The sequence below is a fragment of the Mytilus trossulus genome, chromosome 9, assembly GCF_036588685.1.
Source record: "Mytilus trossulus isolate FHL-02 chromosome 9, PNRI_Mtr1.1.1.hap1, whole genome shotgun sequence".
NCBI classification, from domain to species: Eukaryota; Metazoa; Mollusca; class Bivalvia; order Mytilida; family Mytilidae; genus Mytilus; species Mytilus trossulus.
The window spans coordinates 36,720,933-36,733,461 of record NC_086381.1 but is presented as its reverse complement, the minus strand read 5'-3'; the positions used below and the strand labels follow the sequence as shown (position 1 = coordinate 36,733,461).

General features: G+C 33.5%; 1 protein-coding gene across 1 annotated transcript in view; it reads right to left on the bottom strand.

Moving 5' to 3' along the window:
• The window catches only part of LOC134684589 (uncharacterized), an 85,635-nt gene extending 74,159 nt beyond the window's left edge, over positions 1-11,476 (bottom strand). The window contains exons 1-2 of the mRNA XM_063543886.1: positions 11,359-11,476; positions 3,197-3,316 (exon numbers count right to left, since the gene is read on the bottom strand). Coding sequence (XP_063399956.1) covers positions 3,197-3,316; positions 11,359-11,476 — 238 coding nt within the window. The remainder of the gene's footprint in view (positions 1-3,196; positions 3,317-11,358) is intronic.
• Positions 11,477-12,529: the final 1,053 nt, after the last annotated feature.

Here is a 12,529-nt window from a genome sequence, read left to right as displayed (position 1 = left end):
GTTCAACTGTATGTTCTTATTCAAAGCATTGATAATCCCCCAAATAAGCCTTTCCCCCACCCTCTTTTGAGATCTGCCACTGCAAACTATCTATATGTTTTGAAATTAATCCTGAATAGTAAAACACAGCTTTATACAAATATACCAATAAGCACACTTACACCAGCAACTACAATCTTTCATTCTGAAGTCAATATCTTACAATGGTGATAGTGAGTAGATTTACAAAACTATGTAAATGAGCTACAGCTTGTCAGCCAAAACATACCAATAGACTAACTACAGAATTACTCAAGATGTAAATACGTGCTAAATTGTATATTGTGTAGAAAGGTATACACTATGAAAATAAGAGCTTGGGGCACAGCCACGCGCTCTTATTTTCATAGTATATACCTTTCTATTCAATAACCGAGACTCAAACGAGAAAACTAACGGCCTTAATTCTATAATAAAGAATGAATAATAAAAAGTCCATAATTTCTGCCAAAATTAGCGGAGAGGAACATTAAACTTGAACTGTAACTCATCATGGTTAATTAACATACCAAACATCAGCCCAATATCTGAAGGCGTTTAGAAAAAAAAAGTCTGTTTAATTGTTTGTTGCTGAATGACGGAATGATGGACAAGGGTAAAACTATAAGGCTCCGACAACTTTGTTGCGGGGCCATAGAAAAACAACTACCATAACATATACTAGTAGATTACTTATTGCCCATATTCTATTGTAATAAACTTGTAGAAAATGTTACCCAACCAGAGGTCTTGAATATTGGTATGAGTTACCACTACCCTTCAAACCGTTTAAGAAAAATTTATAAAAAAAACATAATTCAAGTGGTAAAAATTAAATCAAATCTTTATAAGATCTTCTAAAAATCGAAATAACAGTAAGAAATGATAAATGTGTAGAAATATAAATTTGCCTTGTGTATATTTAGAGATATTTTTATATCAGTTCTTGATGAGATAGAACCAAAAAAAAGAATTAAGGATTAAAAACGACACAGAACTCTGGACAACATCAGACTTTTTTTTTACTACTGCAAATTTGCTGCAAACATTTAAGTTCTGTGAGGGTTGTTTAAGAAAAGATTCTTTGTGTAGTGCCATATTTTTGACACGTTCGAAGATAACAAGGGCATACCAATGGCAATGAGCTATGTGTGTAAATACATTATTAATGAATTTTGTGTAAAAAGATTATCTTTTCCACAAGGTAACGGTTAAAACATGAGCCTAAAACCTAGTGAAGTCAGCAAAAGTTCAAAAATGAATCGCATATATGATTACCGCGTCAATATGAAAACCGTCATGTATTTACCTTTTCGCATAAATTAAACTCTTTTTTTTTTTTTTTATCTATATGATAACCAGACCAAATCGAAAAATTAGCTATGTGTGTGGCTCTGATATTTATTTGATTGTATTAGCTACTCCGGTGGACAATGGTTGAATGGGGATGCAGTTGAGTATTTTATGGATTTTTTTTGGACCGATTTAATGCAGAAAAGGATATTCGTTCGTGCGTTTTCTGTAAACTGATGAAATATTCCTCCCAATAATCCACCACTTGTTAAAGTGTTGTTTTGTTTCGACAAATAAGCGCCTGGAATATAGTGAAAATAGTTATAAACCTGAGAAACATTACGTGGGCCGGTAAAGTAAGATATTTTTTCGTGTTTTCCTCCGATTCTTCAGAAGCAATGTTTACTTAGTTTGGGGAAAACGATTTTTGCCTCTTGAAGTTGAACATTTTTTTTTGCGGTGTATCCGGCTTTTTTTGGCTGTCCCAATCGAGTTATTTTGACTTTCTTTCAGGGACACAACTACCTTACGTGGGCCGGTAAAGTAAGATATTTTACGTGTTTTCCTCCGATTCTTCACAAGCAATGTTTACTTAGTTTGGGGAAAACGATTTTTAAACTTAAAATTAAAGGCCTCTTGAAGACCCAGCTGATACAGTGTGTTTTATACTTGGATAGAACTGCCCGTGTTTGATTGCTCGCTCTATTGTACATTTCGATCAAATCTCCTTAATAGACTTAATTTTTTCCATCGGTATACCTCTGGTTTATCTTGTTGTTTATACTAACAACTAGAGCTATTAAAATAGTGCATGAATTTAACTATTTTTTTCTACTCATTTTTTTTTATTTCTTATTTGTGTGTGCCCGCAATAGGAGGCAACTGCGTACATATAGTTGACGGCCCTGCATGACTTAATGAATCAACATTTAGCAAGATTGTTTATATTGAATGTCAAGATACATATAAATAGAAACATAGCATCGATATACATAAAAATAAAAACAAGGCTCCGAATAAAATAATATCTGAAATATTATTTTATCACATTAAAACAGGAGAACTCTACACTATATGTTATGTTCTATTCTTTATTTTTTTTTACAAACGTAATTTCATAGTTGTAAGAGCAAAAATAGGGGGGGGGATTACGTTTTTTTTTTTTAGTTGTTAGTGGAAAGAAGAAATAGGATTTCAATTATGAACACGAATTAAACATTCTAAAATGGCGTCCTTCAAACGCTTTGAGTACACACCCGTGGTAAAATATGAATATATTTCATGGGCTGTTCCCATTGTACCCCCACGTCATATGTTTTTTTATGAATGAGCGACTCGACGTCATAGAACAATGACGTCAGAATATAAGTAATTTACGGGAAAATAAATGCTTGTGAAACAGAAAATCATCACAACAAAGAAACGTAAACAAACGATGCTAAAATAGGATATAAGCGTTTTTTTAAACATATAAAACATATAATTAAATAATCATGTTTAAATTCATCCAAAACTATCTAAATACGTTATTGTTAATAGTGTAAGCATGTCACTAATTCTGTTTGCTCCGTTCTTTTACGCCAATCTAATAGTGCGTTTATTTATGGGAACGGCAAATATTTGCCTCCACCTAGAGCGCTTCGATCCAAAAGAATTGCCGTATTTGTCCTATTGGAATCGAAATAATTCATGGGGGCTTGAATATATCTAGATTTTACCACGGGTTGTCCCTTTATGCCGATATTTTACCCCTCGCTATCGCTCGGGGTAAAATATTTGTCATAAAGGGCCAACCCGTGGTAAAATCACGATATATTCAAGCCCCCATGAATTATTTCTTAAATCTAATACTTACGCCACCGGCATACAAAAAACTAATACTTACGCCACCGGCATACAAATATGAAATGATCACTACACATTTCATCATTCCAGCCACTTTTACTGCTATCACTGCTATCACTGGCTATTACACAGTCTTCATTGCCAGCATCATTTGGTTCACCTACAATCAAAGTCATAATAAAATCATCTTTTATTTCCTTGAAATATGTTAAGAATATTATTCTGCTTTCATGTTTCATTTTATCACTGTCATTCTTAGTTTTATTTTGAATTAAAGTTATACGAAACATCAAACTAATAAAAACAACCTAATGCATATGTTTTTTTTTTTTATTATAACTAAATGAATAGTTTTCATAATAAAACTTATGTACATATTTTTTTTCGGAATTAAACTCTTTAATTTGTCCACATTTAGAAGAAGTTACTTTTTATTCGTTGCTTGCTTACAGGAAGCAATTCGCCGACATATTTTTCCGAATGCAAAGTGACCCTTCTCGTAAAAATCCGTGTACAACCATGCAGATAATTTTTCTTTTAATGACAGATCTATGCGTATTGCGATGACCGGATTTTTCCGAGAAGGGTCACTTTGCATTCGGAAAAATATGTCGGCGAATTGCTTCCTGAACACGTGCTCAATATTCATGCTTCTTTGTTGACTATTTACTATAAGGTGACAATTGGTAAAGGTTAAAAACACGACAATTAAATAGCTGCCATTTTTTCACCTCATAACAGACAAAGAAAAAAAGAAGCGAAAATAATAAAATCGTGCGCAGACCAGACTAAGTAAGTGATATGTACATGCATTGGTTCAAGAATTGGATAAACATTATTTTTTACCAGTCACTCGTTTCATATGACTTTTAAGATAAAAATATACTATCAATCCGCGATTATTTTTTGTTTAAAAAGTTGAATTATGCTTTACACTTCTTTTATTCCATAAAACATAATGAGGCCATTTTATACACATACCAAGCCTACCAATGCAAATAACGATGGAAATACATTCATGGCATCCTTATATCTGTTGTATACAGACACATTACAGACATTCTTGTTAATGCATTGAAAAACGACATTTTGAGAGTAAATTCATTTCTATGTGTTCGGGTTTTTTTCGAGAGCAGTCGGGGGCTTTTTCGAATGCGTCCGTGTTTTATCGAGTGATTATACAAACTTCCTTTACCTTTAAATTTTTAAAAACCAAAAAAAGAAAGATTTAAAAATGTATACTTTTTAAGGCACGAAACCAATGCATTCATCAGTTTGATAATGGGGCTGACTTATTTCTTATTACATAGACCTTTTATGATTATTCTCTGCTGTCCAGTAGGTTTCTTACTGCGTTTTTGAGAAACAACTGCTACGTTTTCAAAGAATAAACTTCATTTTCTTATGGTTGTCGCTTATTATCTATACCTTGCATACATATACAAATTTCGTATCACACTGCACAGATTGTGATACGAAAAATTGATATGGAAATGTGAGTTTATTTGATTTTTTATCCAGAATCATAAGATGATATTACGGCATCGCATTGGCTATTAGTTATGCCGTTGACAAATAGGTTTAACAACTTGTGAGAATGTTATACAGTTTGATATCAGCTCTCGTTATTTCTGTCAAATAGAATAAACTCGCCGTATTATACTAAAATCAAATTACTTACGTTGATATAAAACGATATCCGTTCTCACTTGCACTGAAACCTATAAATCATTTATCAATGTACTATCTAAGCTTTAGAGAAAACTAAAGGGAGGTTACCTTAATCTATGTAAACAAGTCAATGAAAACTTCTAAAAACACTTTAAAAATATTGTCTGGTTAATCACCCCCTTTTAGCTCATCTGGCCCAAAAGGGTCAAGTCAGATATTTTCCAATCACCTGGCGTTCGTCGCTAAACGTCTTCGTCGTCCGTTAACTTTTTACAAAAATAATTTCCTCAGAATCTACTCGACCAAGTTCATTTATATAAATTAGTCGACTTATGGCAGGAATCAGAAGACGTTAAGATGGAGTTATCCGTTTGAATGGAGGCTGCGCACAAAGTAGTAATTCTTTGGCGTATAACGATCAACAATGATGTGAACAATCAAATAAAGATTAATTTTGAAATATCTGACATTGTAAATAAAATTAAGAAAGGAAATGGGGAATATGTCAAAGAGACAACAACTCGACCATAGAAAAAAACAACCGCAGAAGGTCACCAACAGGTCTTCAATGTAGCGAGAAATTCAAGCACCCGGAGGCGTCCTTCAGCTGGCCCCTAAACAAATATATACTAGTTCAGTGATAATGAACGCCATACTAATTTCCAAATTGTACACTAGAAACTAAAATTAAAATAATACAAGACTAGCAAAGGCCAGAGGCTCCTGACTTGGGACAGGCGCAAAAATGCGGCGGGGTTTAACATGTATGAGATCTCAATCCTCCCCCTTTACCTCTAGCCAATGTAGAAAAGTAAACGCACATTAAAATTCAGTTTAAGAGAAGTCCGAGTCTGATGTCAGAAGATGTAACCAAGGAAAATAAACAAAATGACAATAATACATAAATAACAACAGACTACTAGCAGTTAACTGGCATGCCAGCTCCAGACTTCAATTAATCTTACTGAAAGATTATGATTCCATTATATGAACATCAGACACAATGCTTCCCGTTAGGGGTTTGGTATCATACCATCATAACATATATGAAAAGAACGTAACCCGTGTCATGCCAACAACTGGTTTTTGAATAGGTCCGATGCAAAGACCCTTTAAGTGAATCAATATTAACGCCAAAATGTGCAATCTTTAATGATCTGACAACAGTATCGTAACTATATCCCTTCTTAATAAGTCTATTCAAAGATTTTGTTAGTTTCTGCGGTGAATACTGACACCTTTGTGCTTTATAAAGAATATTTCCATAAAAATTGGATGTGAAATACCTGAACGTATAAGAAGTCTGCATGTTGAGGTATATTCACGAATGATGTCCTTATACCGATGATAAAATTTAGTAAATGTTTTGACTAGTTTGTGATATCGAAAACCCTGGTGTAATAATTTTTCAGTAATTATACATAAATTTCTCTCGTTAAAATCTAAAACATTGTTACATACGTGAGCGAATAGTACAAGTTGAGATATATACCGTAAGATGGTGCCAAGGGACGGACGGACACGGATATACCATAACACGTCCTGTAAAAACAAGTCTGGATTCACCACGAAAAAATATTATTAGCTGTGACAACAAAATAACCATGTTTGTGGTCGTGTGGTCTAGCGGGACGGCTGCAGTGCAGGCGATTTGGTGTCACAATATCACAGTAGCATGGGTTCGAATCCTGGCGAGGAAAGAACAAAAAAATTGCGAAAGCAAATTTACAGATCTTACATTGTTGGGTTGATGTTTAGATTTAAAAATAAAGAAATAAAGGGAATTGAAATAGATGAAACTGAATATTTGATCTTTCAATATGATGGTGACACGTCAATTATTCTTGACGGCACACCAGAGTCTCTTGATGCATCTCTCCGCCTATTACATGAATATCCTCGTATGAACTTAGACAAGACAAAGGTGGTGTGAATAGGGAAGAAAACAAGAGGCTCTCAAGAGCCTGAATCGCTCACCTTAATTTTTTGGTTAAATATCTCATCAATAATTATTTTGGCTTTTAAATATATTTAAATTTTCTTTGAATCGTCCTATTTTCTTCAAAAGCAAAAAAAAATAAATCATTTTCTCCTATGTTCTATTTTAGCCATAGGTGCTATGTTTTTTGACATACAAGGAAATAAAATATAAAATTTATACTAGATACTCTGAAACTCATTTAGCCTAAGTTTGGCTGAAATTGATGCAGCAGTTTCAAAGGAGAAGATTTTTTAAAAGTAAGTCAACATGATGAACAAATTGTGAAAAAAGTCTTTAAAGGGCAATATCTCCTTAAGTGGTCAATTGACAATTTTGGTCAAATTGACTTATTTGTACATCTTACTTTGCTAAATATTTTTGCTTTTTACAGTTTATCTGTATTATAATTATATTCAAGATAGATAATAACCAAAATTAGCAAAATTTCTTTAAAATCATCAATTCAGGGGCATTATACCTAAAAAAAACAGTTACCCAATTCGACTGAAAATTTCAGGACAGGTAGACCTTGACCTAATAAATACTTTAACTTCTTGTCTTATTTGCTCTAAATGCTGGAGGTTTTGAGATATAAGCCAAAAACTGCATTTTACCCTGTGTTCTATTTTTAGCCATGACGGCTATGTTTTTTGACGAAATAGAAAATAAAACACAAATTTTATTCTATACACCCTACTAATCATTCATTTGAAGTTTGGTTGAATTTGGTTGTGTAGTTTAAGAGGAGAAGATTTTTTAAAGTTAGCAAATATGATGAACAAATTGTGAAAAATTGTCATTAAAGGACAATAACCCCTTAAGGGGTCAATTGACAATTTTGGTCATATTAACTTATTTGCTGATCATTTTTGCTGTTTACAGTTTATCTTTATCTATAATAATATTCAAGATAATGACCAAAAACTGCTAAATGTCCTTAAAATTACCAATTTAGTGGCAGCAACCCAACAATGGGTTGTTTGATTCATCTGAAAATTTCAGGGCGGATAGATCTTAACCTAATGAACATTTTTACCCCCATTACAGATTTGCTCTAAATGCTTTCGTTTTTGAGATATAAGCCAAAACTGCATTTGACCCCTATGTTCTTTTTTTAGCAATGGCGACCATGTTTGTAGATAGATCAAAACTTCGGATACAATTTATAAACTAGATACCCTCAGAAACATTCAGCTAAAGTTTGGAAGTATTTGGCCTAGTAGTTTCAGAGGAGAAGATTCTTAAAATAGTTTATGACGACAGACGATGGACGACGGACGACGACGGACGCCAAGTGATGGCATAAGCTCACCTGGACCTTCGGGCCAGGTGAGCTAAAAAGTCAAGACACCATGTGTGTAGAGTGGGGATTGGCATGGGGTTCATGTAGATTTACACTATTTTCGGTCAATTTGCAAGAAATGGAATCTTTGAACTATTATCCTAATATAATCAATATTTGGTCTAGACAAACACTTACTCCAGTGGAAAAGATAACAATTATCAAGACACTAATTATTTCAAAATTAAATCACCTGTTTTTTAGCATTACAAACACCATGCAATACTACTCTTGTTGGTTAATGATCTGGCAGATAATGATGGTAAATTTATGTCTTTATAGCAATGCTAAAAATAATTATTACTTTCTAGTTTATAATGGAGTAATATCAGCAATAAAATCATATCAAAATTATCTTAAAGATGACATCTCTTTAGAAAATCTTTATAAAGTTCATGAACCAATTCTACTAAATAATAAAGAACATTTTTTTTGTCAAAAAAGGGTCAAAAGGTATGTTTAATGTTTTCTTAGAAAAAAGTAGTACAAGGGTTAGTCTCTGATGCATGATTTTTTACTATTAATTGGTTTTGGCTTTTAACTAGCTGTCAGTAACTGCGAGTACTCTCAAATCGTATTTTCTTGTTAATTCGACCTGTTGATACTGTTTATAATGCTTTTTTGTTATTTTTTTATTTATATGGATCTTGTCTGTACACCAGCTTTGATTATTTGTAATATCTTCAATTTTTCACTTATTCTTACAACATTTGTATAAACTTCAAGATTATAAAAAAACGGGTTTTTTTTCTAAAGTGAACATTGATTGGTTAAATATTTCTCAGTGTGTTTGAATTTGTTTGTTAGCTTTTTGGTCATGAATGTTTGTCTCTAATATTTAATTTACTGTGCATTTGTATTCAGATATCGCAGATCAAATTTATTCGTTCATTGTGTAATCATACGTTTTTTTATTGAGTTAAGTCTGCCAATTGATATTTTGTTGTATGTTTTTCTATGTTGTGATGTTATGCTATTGTTTCAGAAAAAGGGAGAAGGGTTGGATCCATTAAAACGTTTAATCCCGCTGCAAATGTTTGCACCTGTCCTAAGTCAGGATTCTGATGTACAGTAGTTGTCGTTTGTTTATGTAATATATACGTGTTTCTCGTTTCTCGTTTTGTTTATATAGATTAGACCGTTGGTTTTCCCGTTTGAATGGTTTTACACTAGTAATTTTGGGGCCCTTTATAGCTTGTTGTTCGGTGTGAGACAAGGCTCCGTGTTGAAGGCCGTACTTTAACCTATAATGGTTTACTTTTTAAATTGTTATTTGGATGGAGAGTTGTCTCATTGGTACTGACACCACATCTTCCTATATCTAGTTGTGAAGATAAATGGTCTCTAAGTTTAACAAAATATTTGATTGGAAAAAAGTGCATAATATGTCTTTCAACACCACAAAAAGCTATAAACTTTGGTTCCAATACAGAATAGTGCACATAATCATAGGCACAAAGGAATGTTTATTTAAAATTAAGATAAAACAATCAGATAAAAGTATTTGCTGTAGTGAAGCTATTGAAGATATTGAGCACATATTTTGGACATTCCATAAAATTTTAGATTTATGGATTGAACTTGGTGATTGGGTATATAGCCAAACACAAATATTAATTCCATTTGATATAGATAATTTTTTATGGGAATTTAGGTATAAAAGGGAATCATTTGATTAAAAAACTTAATAATACACCTTACAAAATTCTATTTTTACAGACCATAGCTCTGTGAAAATAAGGTAAATTTAATGCTCTTCAACTTTGTACTTGTTTTGGTTTATAAATATTTTTGATTTGAGCGTCACTGATGAGTCTTATGTAGACGAAACGCGCGTCTGGCGTACTAAATTATAATCCTGGTATCTTTGATATCTATTTACACCACTGGGTCGATGCCACTGCTGGTGGACGTTTCGTCCCCGAGAGTATCACCGGCCCAGTAGTCAACACTTCGGTGTTGACATGAATATCAATAATGTCGTCATTTTTATAAATTTCCTGTATACAAAACTTTGAACTTTATGAAAAACTAAGGATTTTCTTATCCCAGGCATATATTACCTTAGCCGTGTTTGGCACACCTTTTTGGAATTTTTGAGAATCAAAAAGAATCTCTGGCACTAGAAAAGAATATATTGATTTAACAGAAACCCTTTTTCCTTTCGCCAATATATATGCTGGGACCCCAAGCAACCAATTTTGTAAGAATAATTTTTATACAAAAAATCTTTTATGTACATTTCTTTACCTTACCCACATTACCACCTTTGTACATATATGTATGTTGGAGGTTTTGTCTATGTTTTAAACAACATTTATGTTCCTCTAAGTTATTGACTGTACGCACATATTTGCATAAATAGATCCTGTAAGCTGTTATATGAATGCTGTAAGTAAAACCTATTTATTATTTTTTTTTCATTTTTGCTTTTTACAAAATTCAAAATTTCTAAGCTTTTTAATCATTTATTATTTTTTTCTTATCTATTCAGATTTATGGATAATTCTATATTTATAATGTATTATATGGATATCCTATAATTTATAAATGTATATATTACAGTTAAATAAAGTAACAAGTACATTGTACTAACCAAATTGATTATATACTACTAACGGTTTACGAGGCCGGGATAAGGTAACGGTATTTGATGTATGCGCTAACAAATGTGAAAACTATCAATAAAGTATGATTGACTTACTTACTTGACTTAATTCTCTTCGCTCCTTGTGGAAAAAGAGGGACGGAAGATATCAAAGGGACAGTCAAACAGTGGAACATAGGGCTGCTACAGTCGCTTTCCATCTTACTCTATTTTGGGCTATCCTTTTTGCTTCGGTCCAGGTATATCCAATTTCCCCCAGTTCTGTGTGCCTTGATCTTCTCCAGCTGTGAAATGGTCTTCCCGGTTTCCGATGTCCTTGGGGATTCCATTCTAATGCCTGTCTAGTGATGGTACCCACAGGTTTCCTCAAAGTATGCCCAATTTATTGCCAAGTTCTCCTCTTTAGCTGTTAAGTTGCTGGTTTCAGGTTGGTTATTTCCCATAAGCATTTGTTACTAATGGTTTTTGGCCACCAAAATTTACAAATTTGGCGCAAGCATTTGTTGATAAAAACCTGGATTTGATGTTGTACCCCTGCTGTAAGTCTCCAGGTCTCTGCACCATTAAGAAGGACTGATTTAACATTTGTATTAAAAATACGATTTGGTGTTTTCTGTAATGCTGTTGATTTCCAAACTGGCTTCAGGAAAGCAAATGCTTGTCGAGCTTTACTTATTCTTGTCCTGATGTCTGCATCTGTCCCACCAGTTCTATCCATGATGCTTCTTAAAAAAATAAACTGATCTACCTTCAATATCTTCCCCTTCAATTGACACTGTTCTTCCTTTTCTGGTCATTACTTTCATAATTTTTGTCTTCTTGATGTTGATTTTAAGCCCTAGTTTTTTACCTGTTTCATGGAGTTAGGTGGTTTTGTCTCTCATGTCTTTCAAACGGTGAGATAACAGAGCCAGATCATCTGCAAAATCTTGGTCTTTTAACCTTCGTGCGAAGTTCCACTGTATACCTCTTGGTGTAGTGTCTAGTGCTTGCTTTGCTACCCAGTCTATAGCTATCAAGAATAGTGAAGGAGAGAGTATGCAGCCTTGTTTCACACCAGTATTCACATGGAAAGGGTTGGTGAATGATGATTCATGTATCATATGTACTGTGAAATCCTCATACAACACCTTGATCATGTTCACAATTTTTGTTGGTATGCCATTATGCCTTAGCAGTTGCCACAGCCCTTCTCTGTTGACGCTATCGAATGCCCTTTCAAAATCGACAAAGTTGATGTAGAGGGATGATTACGATTCTACTGATTGTTCAATGATGGTACGTAGTGTTGATATTTGGTCAGTGCAGTTTCTGCTTGTTCATCTCTCAGTACCTGATCAATTGCATCTTTAATTCGGCTGAGTATAATTCTGCACAGTATTTTACTAGCTACTAATAGAAGTGTTATGCCTCTCCAATTCTCACATAGCCCTAAATCAACTTTCTTTGGCAGCTTCACTAACAAACCCTTTAACCATTATGTTGGTATCTTTTCTTCCTGCCAGATCTTATTCGGGAGTTTGTATCACCCATGACTATTTTGATGTCTCTTTTGGGGATGTTGTCCCAAACATGCTGTAGTTGTTCATAAAAATATTTTTTTACATCATCTTCGGCATCATTGGTTGGTGCATAACACTGTATGATAGTTATGTTTTGGCATTTAGCTTTTAGTCTCACCCACATTATTCTCTCATTTACTGGTTCGCATTCCATCAGGCTCTTCTTTGATGTATTTGAAAGCATTATTGCTACTCCTTTGGTGTGTTAA